General features: G+C 41.5%; 1 protein-coding gene across 2 annotated transcripts; it reads left to right on the plus strand.

The window, feature by feature from the left end:
• Window positions 1-795: 795 nt before the first annotated feature.
• Window positions 796-11,383, plus strand: LOC106583563 (transmembrane prolyl 4-hydroxylase). 2 transcript variants are annotated; one of them, XM_014167898.2, is made up of 10 exons: window positions 796-1,018; window positions 1,133-1,881; window positions 2,064-2,145; window positions 2,319-2,509; window positions 3,003-3,099; window positions 5,039-5,201; window positions 6,353-6,538; window positions 6,826-6,916; window positions 9,737-9,860; window positions 10,159-11,383. In XM_014167898.2, the coding sequence occupies exons 2-10, from the start codon at window positions 1,510-1,512 to the stop codon at window positions 10,386-10,388; spliced, it is 1,536 nt and encodes a 511-aa protein (XP_014023373.1). In that variant the 5' UTR covers window positions 796-1,018; window positions 1,133-1,509; the 3' UTR covers window positions 10,389-11,383. The 2 variants fall into 2 exon arrangements, with proteins under 2 accessions (XP_014023373.1, XP_014023372.1); XM_014167897.2 differs by having other exon boundaries at window positions 796-1,881.
• Window positions 11,384-22,330: the final 10,947 nt, after the last annotated feature.

Below are 22,330 nucleotides of genomic sequence, written 5' to 3' on the forward strand. Positions count from 1 at the left end.
TTTTTTTACCTAACGTTCTAATAATTTTTTAGGGCCCTTATCAGTCACAGGCCCTTAAAACCGTCCTAAATACTGGAGTGATGTATTATTGTTAATAAATTGTTCATAGACCAATTTTTTATACTGTGTCCATGTGCATGCAAGTACGTTGAAATTACATTGTTTTCAAGTTGTTGAAACAACGATCTGAAAAATACATATTTTCAACGACATGAAAAAGAGGTATGTTGAACGACATGAAAAATATCTTTTAAATTTTATGATATAGCCTACAGCAGCCTATATGTGGTGTTCAATGCAGGACTACACTGCATGAGACTTTTAAAAACGTTTTTATATTATGAAAGGCTTGACATTAATTTATGATTTTTTTAACTTGGTTTGTAACACCATGGGCCAAATAGGTGACTGTAAATTATATTGTGTTGTATGATGCAAGAACCACTTTACAAAATACAATTAATTATTATTACCATACAGAGAATTAGACAATGTATGCTACCCCTCGGCCTATTGGCTTATTTGCATATTCAAGCGTGTCTCAAAATACAACATTGCCCCTTTAATTAAGACGTAAGCTTTTTACCTGGCGTTTGAAATGTAGTCTACACGTTTTGTGCTTTTTTAGGAAGCAGTAACTCCCCATTGCTGACCTATACTTATCTATAACTGGGCTAATAACTTGCTAACTAGCTAATATCAACAAATGTGCAACACGCGCGGCTCTGCACTCTGATCTGAACTGACCTGAAAAGTGCATTTAACCATTTGGTTGCAAGAAAGGGCCAAAGTGTTAGTGGAAATGCCATGTCAATCACTTACTTTGGCAAGGGAATCAGCATGCAGTGTTGGGTCGAGCAATCAGGGGGCGCTACTGTCCTTTTGCTCCCTGCTCGCTGTCAGCATGATAGTTTGAAGTAGCTACAAAATGAGCTACTGCAGTAGTTGTCACGGCAATGGTGGCGCATTATCAGCCGGAAAACAAACGCCGCAGAGGAATTTGTGGCAGAAATGAGAGGTCGGGGTCGGCCGCATATTTGTTTGTTTTTCAATATTACTAGATTATTACTGCACCAAGGACCTTGGATATATCGCACACCTTTTGAAATGGCTATGTTTCCTCTATTTTTAGAAGTACGCCACACGGACTGCTGAAACCGCAACGTAAACAAGACGCTGGATTAAGTGCTCTGTGCAGTGCTGAACTAACGTTGCTGTGATTTCAACCTAAGGAACCACCAAACTTCACATGTTTCGTCGCTTATATTTGGGAGAAAATAATAACATAAACTAGCTAGTTGACAGGTACCATAGCAGAGAATGGGTATTATGACTGGCAAGATATGTTGATTGAGTCGGGACAGTACGGATTGTGCACTGATGCGGTAACTTTTATGACTTAGTCTACCAGAAGAGAACTGACTCAATTATTTACAACGTCAATTTAATGACATGTCTTTCTCGTTAGAGCCACAAATGTAATCAGAACAACAAACCAGTGATAAGTTTATGGTCCGTAATCATATCAGGTCAAAGATGATTGAACCACAGGATTGCGACGACGGTGATGAACATGAAACCCTGCCATTACCAACCCTACCCCCTATGCCACGAGAGCGGGTCCCTTTGCAGAAGAGCAGCATATGCTCCCGTTCCTACTTCATGGTGGTGATGGTCTTTTTCCATGTATACATCATCAATGTCATTGTGCTACTCCTATACGTGCACTACAACAACGGCCCAGGAGACGTACTGGCCACCCCAAACAGGGATGAGGCTAGCAGGGGAAGCAATCATCACAAGCCCCCCGAGTCTCATCAGCAACCGTCATATTCTGGCTTTCAGCGGGACATGTACCTTCCACGCCTAGAGGGCATACGGGTGAGATAAGGATGCCCGTGTAATTCTGTGTCTGTTTAGCCCAGAGCTCAACCTTGCAGAAAGTAGGTGTATAATAAGCTTCAGCGCTGGGCTAGTGTCAGTTGTGCTATTTTACTTCCATATGAACGGTGTGTTCCATGTAATCTTGAAGGCATGAAGTTATAGTCAGTGTTGTCTCTCAGGTGGGCCATGTCCAGAAGTTGTCACTGGTGCCAGACAAGGTGCATGAGATGCAGACCCTGAGCCTGAAGCCCCTACTGTTTGGTGAGAGCTCGCTACTAAACTTCTGCTCTGCTCAGCCCTCTGCACGAGTTAGTGTCTGCTGTCATTGCACTCAAAGGTTCTTTGTTTACGTTGAAGCCTAATGTGTTTGTGCGTGCATTTGCGTGTGTGTGAACACCTACGCATGTGTGTGCTGTGTGTATCTGTCTCTCCAGAGATCCCAGGGTTCCTGTCTGAGGAGGAGTGTCGTGTGGTGGTGCAGCTGGCCCAGCTGAAGGGCCTGATGGAGAGCCAGGTGATGGTGCCTGAAGGACAGGAGGAGCTGACGGAGCAGCTAAACCTCAGCCCTGATGAGATTTTCAGCCTGCTGGACCTCAATCAGGACGGACAGCTACAACTCCAGGAGGTGGGTGGGTGGGTAGGCAAGCAGGCATGTGTGTGTCTGTGAGGGGAGTGAAGTGAAGTAAGTAACCTTGCACAAGTCTTGGTTTGTGCGAGCTGGACTAGATCATAGGAGCAGGTTCCTATCTCCTGTTTCTCTAGCATGAGGCAGCTTGATGTACAAGTACACCCCCTGGACAGGACACTAGTCTATCGCAGGGCCTCACCCACATTCTATCTCCTTAATGCTGAGTGCCAAGCAGAGACTCATCGGGTCCCAATTTTTACAGTCTCAGGGCAAACACTCTAACCACAAGGCCACTGGGTGGTGGGGCTGGGTACTGTGGCAGCAAAGTATCAATTTATTTTGTTCCTTTATAATGGATCAATAAAGATGTATTGTATTATCTTCTATATCTCTGTGTAATGTGTGCTTTTTTTTTATTTTTATTTTTTTACTTTAATTTTTTTGTACATTTTTGTACATTTTATGTATGTGTTTCCTGGGCCTTATACAGATATTGACCCATTCACGAGTGAGGGATGGGATCTGGTTGACACCAGAGAATCTGAGAGAGATCTATGCTGGACTGAAGGCTGACCCTGACGGTAACGGTAAGAGACTGTCATTCTCAGCAAGGCCTCAGCAATCAGAGCTAACTAATCCATAACACCAACAGAATACAACCACTATAATCCGTCTGTGACACCAAGTCAAATTGAAAACCAGTTCCAGGGAACAAGCATGAAAATAATAATAATATTCTTTGCACAGGGACAATGATCATCCACAGCAACATCTCCACGAGCTTCTTCTTGTAAAGCTTCTCATATAGATATACAGTTGAAGTCGGAAGTTTACATATACCTTTAGCCAAATACATTTAAACTCAGTTTTTCACGATTCCTGACATTTAATTCAGCAAACAATTCTCTGTCTTAGGTCAGTTAGGATCACCACTTTATTTTAAGAATGTGAAATGTCAGCATAATACTAGAGAGGATGATTTATTTCAGCTTTTATTTCTTTCATCACATTCCCAGAGGGTCAGAAGTTTACATACACTCAATTAGTATTTGGTAGCATTGCCTTTAAATTGTTTAACTTGAGTCAAATGTTTTGGGTAGCCTTCCACAAGCTTCCCACAATAAGTTGGGTGAATTTTGGCCCATTCCTCCTGACAGAGCTAGTGTAACTGAGTCAGGTTTGTAGGCCTCCTTGCTCACACACACTTTTTCAGTTCTGCCCAAAAATCCTCTATAGCATTGAGGTCAGGGCTTTGTGATGGCCACTCCAATACCTAGACTTTGTTGTCCTTAAGCCATTTTGCCACAACTTTGGAAGTATGCTTGGGGTCATTGTCCATTTGGAAGACCCATTTGTGACCAAGCTTTAACTTCCTGACTGATGTCTTGAGATGTTGCTTCAATATATCCACATAATTTTCCTGCCTCTATTTTGTGAAGTGCACCAGTCCCTCCTGCAGCAAAGCACCCCCACAACATGATGCTGCCACCCCCGTGCTTCTCGTTTCGGATGGTGTTCTTCGACTTGCAAGCCTCCCCCTTTTTCCTCCAAACATAATGATGGTCATTATGGCCAAACAGTTCTATTTTTGTTTCATCAGACCAGAGGATATTTCTCCAAAAAGTACGATCCTTGTCCCCATGTGCAGTTACAAAACGCAGTCTGGCTTTTTTATGGCAGTTTTGGAGCAGTGGCTGCTTCCTTGCTGAGCGGCCTTTCAGGTTATGTCGATATTGGACTCGTTTTACTGTGGATATAGATACTTTTGTACCTGTTTCCTCCAGCATCTTCACAAGGTCCTTTGCTGTTGTTCTGGGATTGATTTGCACTTTTCGCACCAAAGTATGTTCATCTCTAGGAGACAGAACGCATCTCCTTCCTGAGCGGTATGACAGCTGCGTGGACCCATGGTGTTTATACTTGCGTACTATTGTTTGTACAGATGAACGTGGTACCTTCAGGCGTTTGGAAATTGCTCCCAAGGATGAACCAGATTTGTGGAGGTCTACCATTTTTTTCTGAGGTCTTGACTGATTTCTTTTGATTTTCCCTTGATGTCAAGCAAAGAGGCACAGAGTTTGAAGGTAGGCCTTGAAATACATCCACAGGTACACCTCCAATTGACTAAAATTATGTCAATTAGCCTCAGAAGCTTCTAAAGCCATGACATAATTTTCCGGAATTTTTCAAGCTATTTACAGTCAACTTAGTGTATGTAAGCTTCTGACCCACTGGAATTCGGAATTATAAGTGAAATAATCTGTCTGTAAACAATTGTTGGAAAAATTACTTGTGTCATGCACAAAGTAGATGTCCTAACCGACTTGCCAAAACTATAGTTTTGTTCACAAGAAATTTGTGGAGTGGTTGAAAAACGAGTTTTAATGACTCCAACCTAAGTGTGTGTAAACTTCCGACTTCAACTGTACCTGTAGCTAAGTGACCCCTGTCTGTGTATCTTTGTGATATCTATCTGACCCCTGTGTGTATGTGACCCCTGTCAATCTATCTGTGTGTCTGCATTAGGCCTGCTGAGCCTGGAGGAGTTCAGGAGTCTGGGCAGTGATGCGTTCCAGCGGTTCTTGCAGCAGCGCGGGGTGAAGAGCAGCCAGCTGGTCAGGAACAGCAGACACACCTGGCTGTACCAGGGAAAGGGGGCACACCAGGTACTCCGAGACCTCAAGAAGAGGTGAGGAGAGCATCACTGTCAAATGTTGTCTTGGCCTCGTAGTCTCGCCTCTGCACTGGCCTCTCCTCTCTCTTCTATTCCCTCTGTTACGTTACTATTCCAAATGTTTTAATGACGTATAGTTTTGTATGAAAAGAGTAGTGGGATTTTACTGATATTGTTCGCATCGCATGTGTATAGATAACACTGGGATAGAGGATTTTTTTTTATTTTTTTTTAAAGCCAGGTATACTGAATAAAAATATAAATGCAACAATTTCAATGATTCTACTGCGTTACAATTAATATAAGGAAATCAGCCAATTAAAATGCATTCATTAGGCCCTAATATATGGATTACACATGACTGGGCAGGGGTGCAGCCCCTAGGCCCACCCACTTGGGGCCAGGTCCACCCACTGATGAGCCAGGCCTAGTCAATCAGAATAAGTTTTTCCTCACAGAAGGGCTTTATTGCAGACAGAAATACTCCTAGGTTTCATCAGCTGTCTGGGTGGTTGGTCTCAGAAGATCCCGCAGGTGAAGATGCCAGATGTGGAGGTCCTGGGCTGGTGTGGTTACACGTGGTCTGCTGTTGTGAGGCCTGTTGGATGTACTGCCAAATTCCCTAAAACAACTTTGGAGGCTGCTTATGGTAGAGAAAGGAACATCAAATTCTCTTGCCACATCTCTAGTGGACATTCCTGCAGTCAGCATGCCAATTGCGCGCTCCCTCAAAATTGAGACATGTGGCATTGTGTTGTGTGACAAAACTGCACGTTTAAGAGTGGCCTTTTATTGTTCCCAGCACAAGGTACACCTATGTAATGATAATTCTGTTTAATCAGCTTCTTGATATGCCACCCTGCCAGGTGGAGGGATTATGTTGGCAAAGGAGAAATGCTCACTAACAGGGATGTAAACAAATTTGTGCAAAGCTTTTGAGAGAAATAAGCTTTTTGTGCGTATGGCACATTTCTGGGACCTTTTGTCTCAGCTTGGGAAAAATGGGACCAACACTTTACATGTTGCGTTTATAGTTTTGTTCAGTATATGTTTGAACACATGATTAAAAACGGTTAGAATAAACACCATGTCCAAGGGTATCAGAATCTGATGTTAAGGATTTTTGTCCCTTGCCCTCTCTTTTCTAACCTCTCTCTCCTCCCTAGGGTAACCCGTCTGACCCGGCTGCCCTCTGCGTTGGTGGATCTGAGTGAGCCACTCCAGGTGGTGCGTTATGAGCAGGGTGGTCACTACCACGCCCACCACGACAGCGGCCCCGTCTACCCTGAGACAGCCTGCACACACACACGCCTCGCTGCCAACACCTCCACACCCTTCGAGACCTCCTGCAGGTGAGAAAGAGCTGTGTTGAGTCAGCCAACGCCTTGTTCTTGGCTTTGTTTTAATAAAACTGTATATTCTTAATTCTGGTTAGATGTCCCTTTGGATTAAGATGGTTAGGTGGAGTTATTGTGTGATAATGTACTGTAAAGTCTGTGAACGTTAGGTGGATGTGTTTGTGGTGTATGGCTTTGTAACTTAGCGCATGTAAATATATCAGTTAGTTTGTGACTAAGGCTTACATATCTATCGTGTTGTTGGTCTGTGTGTGTATTAAATGTGTGTGTTGCACACCCAGGTACATCACAGTTCTCTTCTACCTAAACTCTGTTGAGGGGGGTGGGGAGACCGCGTTCCCTGTGGCAGACAACAGGACATATGAGGAAGTGGTGCGTTATTTACTCTGTGTGTCTGTGTGTGCGTTCTTGTATGTTTATATAATTTCTATATTACGTGTTTGCGTGCCTGTGCACCCCAGTATTTCTACTTTGCACACTCATCTACTGTCAAATCTACCATTCCAGTGTTTTACTTGCTATATTGTGTTTACAGGTACAGCTGTATGTGTATCTCTTTTTGTCAATGGTATTAATGAGTGATTATGTGTGCAGGGCTTGACATTAAGGCTTGTCCTCTTGTCCTGAACAAGTTAAAAAATCTAATGAAAAAATCACAATATCAAACAATTTTCTCAAATATATTTGTATTTTATTTAACCAGGCAAGTCAGTTAAGAACACATTCTTATTTACAATGACGGCCTAGGAACAGTGGGTTAAGTGCCTTGTTCAGGGGCAGAACGACAGATTTTTACCTTGTCAGCTCGGGGATTTGATCTAGCAACCTTTCGGGTTACTGGCCCAACACTCTAACCACTATGCTACCTGCCGCCCCAATTACTTTAATCAGAATTGGATCAGAGAGGGCATCATTGGGATAATATTCAAATCTATTTTTTATGTACATAAATAAAAAACCCTACATGTCAAAGTGTCAGTGACATACATATTGGCTACAGCCTCATGTCCAACCCGATGCTTTAATGATACTTTTAATTACAGAAATATAAATATAGGCTAAACACCAGTCATGTGTGACAAATATAGTCTAATGCAGGATTATTAACGTTTAATGGCTCGAGGCTCTGTTTGTTCAGATCAAATAGTAAAAAGACCGGAGAGTGAAGGACAGTGCCTGTTGTGCACCGCACATCACCTTCTTGAATCTGAGCTGAGGAACATTTTCAAACTATTTAACCATAAACTTAGTTGTTTAAAACCTGGACATTTTATGTAATTTTATGAAGCATGTCTTAACTTGTTTCAAAGTAGGCTAGCCAAAATACGATCATAGAAATGCTGAAGGAATTATTTTATAAACACTTAATATCCTAGCATTTTTGTCATGTTCTATTGGTTTTCAAACCAACTTTATTGTATTGTCCAGCAGCCAAAGGCATAATCCTAGTCATATTAGTAACCCATGCTAGTTGATGGATCTTTAGGTCTCCCCTTTTTTAATTTCTAACGGATATTTAAATCTCTGTCAAATTAAACCGCTTGCACATTTGATGCGCTTTTGAGGACAGTGTTTTCACGCTAATTGCATTTTGGAACATTCACGCATAGCCTACAGCCATGTGCGCATTGTTGGGGATGTAATATGAAGAAATAAAACGTTATCAACATTTTAAGCTAAATGGTCTGATCCATCAGCCTCATTGCTTTTAAAATATTTTTTATGTTCAGTGGTTGTATGAATTTGGGATCTGTCGTCCCAGAGTCAGTTTTGAATCGTAGACATATTTTTTTATTGTCACAGGGATGATGGGACGCCCTTAATTTAGAACTCTGGAGGGAATTATTTTATAAAGACAAAGTATTTGGTAAATGTATTGTTGCAATATTTGGTCAAACTTTTTACTTGACACCCAGGGTCATAACCATGTCATAACTGACATGTTATAACATGGACATAACTGTCATGACCCGTATATTTACACCTGTTGTGACATATTGCATTATTTTATGGCTGCTTATGACGCCTACACAAGAGTGTCAACCCACATTTATTCAAATTAGTTATTTCCCAGCCAAAGATTTTCCTTTTGTTTTGAATGTTTGTTTCATAAATCCTTTGTTGTTGTAATGAATCATTTTTTAAATAAATGTGGGTTTTGACACTCTTATGTAGGTGTTATAACAGTTCTTCCAGTTCTCTGCTGCCAATGACTGGAACGAACTACAAAAATCTCTGAAACTGGAAACACTTATCTCCCTCACTAGCTTTAAGCACCAGCTGTCAGAGCAGCTCACAGATCACTGCACCTGTACATAGCCCATCTATAAATAGCCCAAACAACTACCTCTTCCACTACTGTATTTATTTATTTATTTTGCTCCTTTGCACCCCAGTATTTCTACTTTGCACACTCATCTACTGTCAAATCTACCATTCCAGTGTTTTACTTGCTATATTGTATTTACTTCGCCACCATGGCCTATTTATTACCTTTACCTCCCTTATCTCACCTCATTTGCTCACATTGTATATAGACTTCTTTTTCTACTGTATTATTGACTGTATGTTTGTTTTACTCCATGTGTAACTCTGTGTTATGTGTCGAACTGCTTTGCTTTATCTTGGCCAGGTCGCAGTTGTAAATGAGAACTTGTTCTCAACTTGCCTACCTGGTTAAATAAAGGTGAAATAAATAAATAAATAAATAACCAGCCATAAAATAACGCAATATATGTAACAAAAAATATATGGCTCATGACAGTGTTATGACCATATTATGACAAGTTATGTCAGCTGTTATGACATATTTTGACATGGTTATGAATGTGTCATGGCGTGTTATGACATTGGGTGACAAGTATAGTGTTAACCAATATTTTATAGGCTACCAAGGGTGGCCAACCATCCTCCAAGAGAACCTTAAAGCGGCAGTGTTGTATTTTGAGACAGGCTTGAATATGCAAAGAAGCCAATAGGCAGAGTTGTTTTTTTTTTTTGTTTTTTTTTTGTCTGATTCTCTATGGTAAAATGGATAGTAATGCATTTTATTTTGTGAAGTGGTTCCTTGCATCAATCAGAGATGTAAAAATTGTGTTAGACCATGTATTATTTTGGGACAAGTACTTGAGCTTTTGGCAAATGGCAAAAAAAGTTAATGTCAAGCCCTGGTGCGTATGTTTGTGTTTTCAGTCTCTGATTCAGAACGATGTGGATCTTATGGACACGAGGAAGAACTGTGATAAGAGCAACCTGAGGGTGAACCCTACTAAAGGGACAGCTGTGTTATGGTACAATTACCTCTCTGACGGACAAGGTACAGACTGTACAGACATAGCATGACCCTTCCATATACACACTACTACAGCTTAATTACTGCCCCTCAGACAGGACACACAACTTATTGTACACAGCAGTTTACCCCATTTCATTCTATCACTGCTGTTCAGGTCCTTATTTAAAAACTGAAGCATGTGTAGTTTTGATGTTATGCACACTGTTGTAGAAACACATTGAAAGAGAATACTCCTACTAGTCCACATGGCAGTTATCAGTTATGCTGTTATCAGAGCTGCTTTTGAATACACATACTAACTGCTCTCTGTTACCCACAGGCTGGGTGGGGGAGCAGGATGAGTACTCTCTGCACGGCGGCTGTGTGGTCACCCGCGGGACTAAATGGGTGGCCAATAACTGGATCAACATCGACCCGGACTACCAGCGCCAGGCTCGTTACCAGCAGCTGGTGTCACAGCAGGGGGAGGAGGACGCAGAGGACGAGGGGGAGCAGTCTCAGCCCAGCCCCGAACAACTGCACACTGATGACTCTCATCAGGAACTGTAGCTGTACTGCTGTAGCCTAGAAACCAAAAACAATAACCTCCCCTTAGGTCCACTAAATACACTAGTTCCAACTTTGAAAGCTGGTCCCAAATAATTATGGGTGGTTCGAACATTAGTCCAGACATTGTAGTTTGTGGGCCTAGACCTCGTCCACCCCTCTTCTTCAGCCCAAAGCTACCAGAAAGCTACCCTACCACCACCGCACGCCCCAACCTAACTTGACTCTGTCCTGCTGTTCACAATCTCCCATGACAACACCTCTGGCCAGTACGAAGAGAGATATTTGATATTCAGCGACTGGTCACTTGGGATTTATGCAACTGTGAGAGGGGGAAAAATCTAATTTTCCGATTTCCTTGTTTGTTCACTGTTTGTTGAATTCACGTGTAATTCCAAACTTTGTTTACATTATATACGTATGCACAATTTTACCTCCCTTCTGTGTGTCACAAAACATTCATGTTAGATTTTCAGTGAGTGAGACTGTCATTCTTATACACATATTGCAGAGGATGGTCAATCATGCTACTATTTGCATGAACGTGCATTCGTATGAGCTGTTACATTAGGCTTTGTGCAGGTTTTTACAGTGTCATGTTAAACATAGACTAGAGCGATGACTTTAGATCGTGTCTGCTCTGATCCTCTGTATTTTAGCTAGACGTTGTCTGTCATCACCCAAAGACCCCCCCCCCCCCCATATCTTCAGATGTGATGAAGCATGTTAACTGTTATTTAAATGTTGCACAGATTGTAACTTTTATTTATTATCTATGTTTTATCTATGGGGGAAATTATTTTCATTCTGTCACTTACATCCAGTACTTCTCAATCTACTTCAGGTATTGGATTTATATTTATTTTTTAAGTATTATTTATTTATTCCATATTATTCACTTTGTTCAATGTTGTGTTGTTCACCTTGTTTCGCGGTTGTTTCAAAATGCACTGAATCACTTTCCTCTGCTCCAAATAAAGTATACTTTTAGGTTTTGAGTGATAGTTATTTCTCTAATTTCAGTGGAGTCACAGAAGAGAGAGTAAGGCCCATTGCCAAAGCTGTTTCTGACAGAACCCTGGCAGAAGCATACCCATATTTGGCAACTAGTCCCCCTGCTCTGTTGCGCTTGTTCGGGGGAGGATATTGTTTGGACATTGTAGGGGTTTACTGTACCTTCCACTTTTTGTAGGCATTTCATTCATTTTTAAGCATTTTTTTTAAATGTTGATACATTGAGGATTCATACACTGACCTTGCTGCAAGAAATGCATGACTGCATTGGAACTACCATATACACAGTATATACCTGTATACTATATTCCCAATTTACAGTAACTTTTCAAAAGGGTAGGGGCCCGCCCCCATAACAAAAAAGTACATAAGAAATATGCAGGAATGTCAGACTTCGGGTAAGGCTCCCCAGAGTTTGGTGCTGCACTGCATCTCCTGCAATGACATTTACAGACATGGTTAATATTTAGAGTGTTCGATATTGTATTTTCCATTTAACTGTATTGAATGATTGTATTGTATGCGTTTTGGCATGCAGATGTGCATGTCTCTCATCAGTGAATACTCACAGCTTGGCGTTGATGTTCTCTGGTGGCCAAGGCAGTGAAGCACATCATCATGGACTGTAGCAAACAGATGTCCTTTAGTTATGGACTCAGAGAAGAACACTCCCAGCCCTTAACTGCTCCGCCACAGACGCTGGATAGTTAGAGTATGAGTTATTTACACATCCTATTCAAAGTAACGAGTTATTCATTTATTAGCTACAGATGCAGGTTTCACTTACATTGAAACCTAGCCATGTAGACGGTAACATCAATCTCAAATATCTGTCAAAACTGCATTGGAGGATAAGCACTCTGCTTTTAAAACTTAAGGATCGGACCCTTTTTTTCAATTTTCACCTAAAATGACATACCCAAATCTAACTGTAGCTCTGGACCTGAAGCAAGAATGTGCATATTCTTGATACCATTTGAAAGTAAACACGGAAGTTTGTGGAAAGGTGAAATGAATGTAGGAGAATATAACACATTAGATCTGGTAAAAGATAATACAAAGAAAAAACCATGTGTTTAAAAAAAAAGTACCATCTTTGAAATGCAAGAGAAAGGTCGTAATGTATTATTCCAGCCCAGGCGCAATTTAGATTTTGGCCACTAGATGGCAGCAGTGTATGTGCAAAGTTTTAGACTGATCAAATGAACCATTGCATCTCTGTTCAAAATGTTGTATCAAGAATGCCCAAATGTGCCTAATTGGTTTATTAATAACTTTTCAAGTTCATAACTGTACGCTCTTCTCAAACAATAGCATGGTATTCTTTCACTGTAATAGCTACTGTAAATTGGACAGTGCAGTTAGATAACAAGAATTTAAGCTTTCTGCCAATATCAGATATCTATGTCCTGGGAAATGTTCTTGTTACTTACAACCTCATCCTAATCGCATTAGCCTACGTAAACTCAACCGTCCCGTGGGGGACCCACCGATCCTGTTATCTCAACCTACCAAACCATTGTCATCCTAATCATTTTCTCCCCTTATGCCTTTTATTGAGGCACCTATATTCCTGATTGTTGTCTCTTCAATTCAAGGCCATCTCTCCGATCTCATCATTTCCCTCCCCTCATCATCACCCACTCACATTTCTCATGAAATGGTGTCGATGAAGTTAGCCGTGGATAGGTCTAGGATGATGGAATGGATGTCAAAAGTCCTCTTGCCCAGCGATCCCAGGAAGAACTTATCCAGAGTGGTGGTGTCCCTGTCTTGCAGTTCCGACTCTGTCACCAGGATGGCACTGTCTGGTCTCCACCGCCCTTCAGGTACTCCCAGCTGCAGTGGTCATCGGACGTATGAGGCGTTGATGGCATGACGAACACGGTGCTGTTCTCGTGGCCACACCAACCTGGTTGGTCCCAGTGAGGTTATACAGTGCCTTTAGAAAGTATTCATACTTCTTGATTTATTACAGATTTTGTTGTGTTACAGCCTGAATTCAAAATGGATTACATGTCTCCAGTGTATATTTGACCTTGTGATTTAGGTTATTGTCCTGCTGAAAGGTGAATTTGTCTCCCAGTGTCTGTTGGAAAGCAGACAAACAGGTTTTCCGCCTGGATTTTGCCTGTGCTTAGCTCCATTCCGTTTCTTTTTATCCCCCAAAAAACTCATTAGTTCTTGCCGATGACAAGCTTACCCATAACATGATACAGACACCACCATGCTTGAAAATATGAAGAGTGGTACTCAGTGGTGTGTTGTGTTGGATTTTCCCCAAACATTACACTTTGTATTCAGGACATAAAGTACATTTCTTTGCCACATTTTTTTGCAGTTTTACTTTAGTGCCTAACTGCAAACAGGATGCATGTTTTGGAATATTTGTATTCTGTTGTAACGACTGTCGTAGAGAGGGGACCAAAGCGCAGCGTGTTGAGTGCTCATGATGAAAGACAAAATAACAAAGATAAACATGAAAAGCGCACAGTTCTGTCAGGTACATAGACCAAACAGTATACAACTACCCACAAACACAGGTGGAAAAAACCCTACTTAAATATGAATTCCAATTAGAGACAACGAGGACCAGCTGCCTCTAATTGGAGATCATCCCCCCCCAAAAAAACATAAAAATAGAAAACTAGAACTAAACATAGATATAGAAAACATAGAAAAACACAAAACACCCCCTGTCACGCCCTGACCATCTCTACCATAGAAAATAACATCTTACTATGGTCAGGACGTGACATCTGTACAGGCTTCCTTCTTTTCACTCTGTCAATTAGGTTAGTATTCTGGAGTAACTTCAATGTTGTTGATACATCCTCAGTTTTCTCCTATCACAGCCATTAAACTCATAACTGTTTTAAAGTCACCATTGGCCTCATAGTGAAATCCCTGAGTGGTTTCCTTCCTCTCCGGCAAATTAGTTAGGAAAGACGCCTGTATCTTTGTAGTGACTGGGTGTATTGATACACCATCCAAAGTGTAATGAATTACTTCACCATGCTAAAAGGGATATTCAGTGTCTGCTGTTGTTTTTGTTGTTGTGATCTACCAATAGGTGCCCTTCTTTGCAAGGCATTGGAAAACCTCCCTGATCTTTGTGGTTAAATCTGTGTTTGAAATTACCTGCTCGACTGAAGAACCTTACTGATAATTATATGTGTGGGTTACAGAGATGAGGTAGTAATTCAAAAATAATGTTAAACACTATCATAAAACTGGTTGTTTGGATTTTGGCTGCTGATTGGATGAGCAGCGTTCCAAGCCGCGCTGTATTGGCCGTCACAGACATACCTATGTCTGCTAATAGTTCCATCTGAAAATGATCACCATGCCTTCATAAGAATATCACTTGTATTTATCTCAACTCGCACATTATTTCCCCTTGCTTCCAGCCTAGCATTTTGCGTGGTACAGCAGGGGTTAACATAAGTCTCGCTGTCTGCCTGTCCGACCTCGAATATCCCTGTATATATGTGTAATATTGGTATTATTGTTGTAATAATAATAAAACAAATCAAACATTAAGTAAATAAAATATTTCGATCTCAGTACTATACATAGAGTGAATGGTGCCCAGACGAGACAACTTTTTGTGAGCCAGTCGAAATCACGCATCAACATCATTATCATGGACAAATCCAAGCAAATGCCAATATAAAAAATATCAAACAAACGAAAATGCAGCTACTGTCATTCCAGGTTCAGTGTTAGCTGAAGTTGGCCACCTAGCTAGCTAGCAAGTGACAAGAACGTTATATTTTGTTAAGAATTAATGACCAGTCCTTTTGCATAGCAACATGACCAAAAGAACTAACAACCAGATTTTTGTCCGGGCTATATCTTCTGGTGGAAGAATGAAATTTGATGCATTAAAATAACGTTTTAATGAAAATATGTAATTCATTATTATTTCAGGGCCTGCAAAACACAGGCCCTGAAAGATGAGGTGAGAAATATGCAGTGTTGAAGAAGTGGAAGAGCAGTCTTACAGCTGGGTCCTGAAGATAACAGTGAGCACAGCAAAGGTGATGGAGGCACCAAGGCCCAAGTCCAGGTTGAACAGCAGATTGCAAACCCAGGTCACCAGCCACACCATCTAGGAACAGGGTTATTCTTATGTACTGCTTATGAATGTGTTATGTATGGGTTATGAATGTGATGGCATCCTTATGTAGATACCCTGCAAACAAAGTGTTACTTGATTCTTCAATGAGATATATCGACCATTTACAACCAGAGATTTGTGTAATGTGTATAAGGAAGTACATTTCTCCCCTCACCAGATCAACTTTGCTGCTCCTACACAGAGTGATGTACTGCTTGAACATACTTTTCAGGTTCACAAAGACGATGGCTGCAAGCACTGTCTGTGTATACAGCGCCTTCGGAAAGTATTCAGACCCCTTTACTTTTTCCACATTTTGTTATGTTACAGCTTTACTCTAAAATGTATCACATCGTTTTTTCCCCCTCATCAATCTATACACAATGCCCCACAATGACAAAACAAAAACATTGTTCTCATTTATTAAAAATAAAAAACAGAAATCTGACATTTACATACTCAGACCCTTTACTCAGTACTTTGTTGATGCACCTTTGGCAGTGATTACAGCATCGAGTCTTCTTGGGTATGAAGCTTGGCACACCTGCATTTGGGGAGTTTCTCCCATTCATCCTCTCAAGCTCTGTCAGGTTGGATGAGGAGTGTTGCTGCACAGCTATTTTCTATTTTCAGGTTCTCAAATGACTGCCTCGCCTGGTTCACCAACTACTTTGCAGATAGAGTTCAGTGTGTAAAATCGGAGGGCCTGTTGTCTGGACCTCTGGCAGTCTCTATGGGGGTACCACAGGGTTCAATTCTCGGGCCGACTCTTTTCTCTGTATATATCAACGATGTCGCTCTTGCTGCGGGTGATTCCCTGATCCACCTCTACGCAGAGGACACCATTCTGTATACATCTGGCCCTTCTTTGGACACAGTGTTAACTAACCTCAAAACGAGCTTCAATGCCATACAACACTCCTTCCGTGGCCTCCAACTGCTCTTAAAACCTCTCTGGGATATGGGGGACGCTAGCGTCCCACCACGACAACAGCCAGTGAAATTACAGGGCGCCAAATTCAAAACAACAGAAATCTCATAATTAAAATTCCTCAAACATACAAGTATTGTACAACATTTTAAAGCTTTACTTCTTGTTAATCCAGCCACAGTGTCTGATTTCAAAAAGGCTTTACGGCGAAAGCATACCATACGATTATGTTAGGTCAGCGCCGAGTCACAAAAAAACATACAGCCATTTTCCAGCCAAAAAGATAAGAGATAAAATGAATCACTAACCTTTGATGATCTTCATCAGATGGCACTCATAGGACTTAATGTTACACAATACATGTATGTTTTGTTCGATAAAGTTCATATTTATATCTAAAAATCTCAGTTTACATTGGCGCGTTATGTTCAGTAATGTTTTGCCTACAAAACATCCGGTGATTTTGCGAGAACCACATCAATTTACAGAAATACTCATCATAAAATTTGATGAAAGATACAAGTGTTATGCATAGGATTATAGATAACTTCTCCTTAATGCAACCACTGTGTCAGATTTCAAAAAAGCTTTACGGTGAAAGCACACCATGCGATAATTCAAGTACAGCGCTCAGCCACCAAAACAAGCCATACAGATACCCGCCATGTTGTGGAGTCAACAAAAGTCAGAAATAGTGTTATAAATATTCACTTACCTTTGATGATCTTCATCGGAATGCACTCCCAGGAATCCCAGTTCCACAATAAATGTTCGTTTTGTTCGATAAAGTTAATCTTTATGTCCAAATACCTCCTTTTTGTTTGCGCGTTTAGGTCACTATTCCAAATGCACAAGGCGTGGGCACTAAGTCCAGACGAAAAGTCAAAAAAGTTCCATTATGGTTTGTAGAAACTTGTCAAACGATGTATAGAATCAATCTTTAGGATGTTTTTATCATAAATCTTCAATAATATTCCAACCGGACAATTCCTTTGTCTTTAGATATGGAAGGGAACTGAGCTCATGCTCACGGCCGCACCCGTGAGGCTTTCACCTGGGCCATCTGCTTAGAGTGCTCTTATTCGCTCCCCTTTCACAATAGAAGCCTGAAACAACTTCTAAAGACTGTTGACATCTAGTGGAAGCCTTAGGAAGTGCAATCAGACCAAATTTACACTGTATATTGGACAGGCAATCACTTGAAAAACTACAAACCTCAGATTTCCCACTTCCTGGTTGGATTTTTCTCAGGTTTTTGCCTGCCATATGAGTTCTGTTATACTCACAGACATCATTCAAACAGTTTTAGAAACTTCAGAGTGTTTTCTATCCAAATCTACTAATAATATGCATATCTGAGCTTCTGGGCCTGAGTAACAGGCAGTTTACTCTGGGCACGCTTTTCATCCGAACATGAAAATACTGCCCCCCAGCCCAAAGAGGTTAAACGCTAGCAAAACCAAATGCATGCTTTTCAACCGTTCGCTGCCGTACCCACCCGCCCGACTAGCATCACTACTCTGGACGGTCCTTCCTAGAATACGTGGACAACTACAAATACCTAGGTGTCTGGTTAGACTGTAAACTCTCCTTCCAGACTCATATCAAACATCTCCAATCCAAAATCAAATCTAGAATCGGCTTCCTATTTCGCAACAAAGCCTCCTTCACCACCAAACTTACCCTCGTAAAACTGACTATCCTACCGATTCTCGACTTCGGCGATGTCATCTACAAAATAGCTTCCAATACTCTACTCAGCAAATTGGATGCAGTCTATCACAGTGCCATCCGTTTTGTCACCAAAGCGCCTTATACCACCCACCACTGCGACCTGTATGCTCTAGTCAGCTGACCCTCGCTACATATTCGTCGCCAGACCCACTGGCTCCAGGTCATCTACAAGTCTATGCTAGGTAATGCTCCGCCTTATCTCAGCTCACAAGTCACGATAACAACACCCACCCGCAGCACGCGCTCCAGCAGGTATATCTCACTGGTCATCCCCAAAGCCAACACCTCGTTTGGCCGCCTTTCCTTCCAGTTCTCTGCTGCCAGTGACTGGAACGAATTGCAAAAATCGCTTAAGCTGGAGACTTACATTTCCCTCACAAACTTTAAACATCAGTTATCTGAGCAGCTAACCGATTGCTGCAGCTGTACAAAGTCCATCTGTAAATAGCCCACCCAATCTACCTATCTCATCCCCATATTGTTTTTATTTACTCTTTTGCACACCAGTATCACTACTTCCACACCATCATCTGCTCATCATCATCTGCTCATCTATCACTCCAGTGTTAATCTGCTAAATTGTAATAACTTTGCCACTATGGCCTATTTATTGCCATACCTCCTCATGCCATTTGCACACACTGTATACAGACTTCCTTTTTTTCTATTGTGTTATTGACTGTACACTTGTTTATTCCATGTAACTCTGTGTTGTTGTTTCTGTCGCACTGCTTTGCTTTATCTTGGACAGGTCGCAGTTGTAAATGAGAACTTGTTCTCAACTAGCTTACCTGGTTAAATAAAGGTGAAATAAAAAATGGATAAATAAATAAAAAATTCAGTCCAAAGATTTCAATCTTGTTTTCACCAGACCAGAGAATCTTGTTTCTCATGGTCTGAGAGTCTTTAGGTGCCTTTTGACAAACTCCAAGCGGGCTGTCATGTGCCTTTTACTGAGGAATGGCTTCCGTCTGGCCACTCTACCATAAAGGCCTGATTGTTGGAGTGCTGCAAAGATGTTTGTCCTTCTGGAAGGTTCTCCTATCTCCACAGAGGAACTCTAGAGCTCTGTCAGAGTGACCATTGGGTTCTTGGTCATCTCCCTGACCAAGGCCCTTCTCCCCTGTGTCACGACTTCCGCCGAAGTTGGTGCCTCTCCTTGTTCGGGCGGCGTTCGGCAGTCATCATCACCGGCTTTCTAGCTGCCACCAATCCACGTTTCTTTTTCCATTTGTTATGTCTTGATTGTTCACACCTGGCTCCCATTACATTATTATTATTTCCCTATTTAACCCTCTGGTTCTCATTAGGTTTTGTTCGTGATTGTTTCCTGGTTTGTGTTAGTCTTTTGTGTTAGGGTATGTTATCCCTGCGTGGATTTATTGGCTGTTTATTTTTCCCGAGTAAAGTACGTTATTTTACTCAGTTCTGTGTCCTGCGCCTGACTCCGTCCTCACGTCTGCACAACTGACACTTGACAGAATCACGCACCTATTTTATGGAGTCAGCAGGTGCACCCAGTCCTCCGGTACCAGTGGAGGAACGCGTCCAACAGCACGCGACGATGCTCCAACATCTTGGCACAGCCGTTATTTTACTCAGTTCTGTGTCCTCACCTCTGCACAACTGACACTTGATTGTTCATTTTGGCTGGGCAGCCAGCTCTAGGAAGTTGGTGGATCCAAACTTCTTCCATTTAAGAATGTTGGAGGCCACTGTGTTCTCTTCAATTCTGCAGAAACGTTTTGGTACCCTTCCCCAGATCTGTGCCTCGAAACAATCCAGTCTCGGAGCTCTACGGACAATTCCTTTGACATCATGGCTTGGTTTTTGCTCTGACATGAACTGTCAACTGTGGGACCTTATATAGACAGGTGTGTGCCTTTCCAAATCATGTCCAATCAATTTAATTTACCACAGGTGGACTCCAATCAAGTTGTAGAAACATCTCAAGGATGACCAATGGAAACAGGATGCACCTGACCTCAATTTCGGGGGGGGTTGAAAGTCACCCAGTAAAATACTACTTGAGTAAAAGTCTAAAAGTATTTGGTTTTAAATATACTTAAGTATCAAAACTAAGGTATGTTTTTTTTTATTTACACTCAGACATAATTTACAAAGGAAGCATTTGTGTTTAGTGAGTCTGTCAGATCAGAGGCAGTATGGAGGAGCAGGGATGTTATCTTGATAAGTGCGTGAATTGGACCATTTTCCTGTCCTGCTAAGCATGCGAAATGTAACTTTTGGGTGTCACTGAAGTGTATGGAGTAAAAAGTACATTATTTTCTTTAGGAATGTAGTGGAGTAAAAGTAAAAGACGTCATATATATGGTTCATCTATAGTACAGTATATGCTTCCAGCCAACAGGCAGCAATGAGCATGAGCTACAGGACCACATCTATTTGCAATAAATCAGAAACTCACACACATATTCACACACCTTAGACTAGTGCGTGGGCACACATATACACACAGACATCTTCTGTGCCTTACCTGAAGGACTTTTTTAGCCGCTCGGTCAGGGGAGGCTGTGTCAGATTAGTCCATTCTCTCAGTCAGCTCCTCCAGTCTCTGCTCATCCAGCACATTTCTCTGCACTCTGTACCCCCTAGCCCTCCTCCATACCACCGTGTGGACAAGGTTGGGCTATTTTGTCCTCCCCGTGTAAGTCGCTTGAAGTGCCTGTCAATCCCTCTTATATACAATATGACTATCTAGGAGGCATTTTTCCACCTCATATTTGATCATTCAAAGTCTTGAAGAGCCACATTTCAGGAAGGCTGGAATGTCCGGACTGCACTCTGGTCATAGGAAAGAGGTGTACCACCCACCACCAGATTTCTTACACTGCAAAAGTGACACTAATGAACCATGAAAACACCAGGCAGCCAGTAGCTGATGACATACTAGTCCTGTCATCTATTACAGACAGCTGTGGTTTAGAGGACAGTGGACAGACAGAGACAAAGGATATGGAAATTATAGATTAACTTCAGGTGGAAAACAACATACTACATATACAGTACATATAGCATTTTCTGATTTACGGCCTACACAGGATATCAGGGAAATGCCTTCAGTTTAAAAAAACGAACAATTTTGTTTTGCAATACATGTAGGGTCCATAAGGGTCATTCATTGCGTTGTTCAGGATGTTCATCCAATATGCAATTACTAATTCCTAATGCTATGGTTCACACCACCTCAGGTAAAATCTTTAACATCAATCTGTTGAGTGGTATGAACAAAGTATCAGCTGCATCATCGCAAGTTTATTATTATGATTATTATGAATATTGTGATTATTATCATTCAAAATGACTGTAGTCGCTTTAAGAGAGTGACATTAAGAATCCAACCCAGAAGCTGGTTCCATGTGCCAGTCCACAGATACAGTGGGGGGGAAAAGTATTTAATCCCTTGCTGATTTTGTACGTTTTCTCACTGACAAAGAAAGGATCAGTCTATAATTTTAATGGTAGGTTTATTTGAACAGTGAGAGACAGAATAACAACAAAAATATCCAGAAAAACGAATGTCAAACATTTTATAAATTGATTTGCATTTTAATGAGGGAAATAAGTATTTGACCCCCTCTCAATCAGAAAGATTTCTGGCTCCCAGGTGTCTTTTATACAGGTAACGAGCTGAGATTAGGAGCACACTCTTAAAGGGAGTGCTCCTAACCGCAGCTTGTTACCTGTAAAAAAGACACCTGTCAATCAATCAGATTCCAAACTCTCCACCATGGCCAAGACCAAAGAGCTCTCCAAGGATGTCAGGGAGAAGATTGTAGACCTACACAAGGCAGGAATGGGCTACAAGACCATCGCCAAGCAGCATGGTGAGAAGGTGACAACATATGATGCAATTTTTCACAAATGGAAGAAATACAATAGAACTGTCAATATCCCTCGACCTGGGGCTCCATGCAAGATCTCACCTCGTGGAGTTGCAATGATCATGAGAACGGTGAGGAATCAGCCCAGAACTACACGGGAGGATCTTGTCAATGATCTCAAGGCAGCTGGGACCATAGTCACCAAGAAAACAATTGGTAACACACTACGCCGTGAAGGACTGAAATCCTGCAGCGCCCGCAAGGTCCCCTGCTCAAGAAAGCACATATACAGGCCCGT

The sequence above is a fragment of the Salmo salar genome, chromosome ssa22, assembly GCF_905237065.1.
Source record: "Salmo salar chromosome ssa22, Ssal_v3.1, whole genome shotgun sequence".
In the NCBI taxonomy this organism is placed as follows: domain Eukaryota; kingdom Metazoa; phylum Chordata; class Actinopteri; order Salmoniformes; family Salmonidae; genus Salmo; species Salmo salar.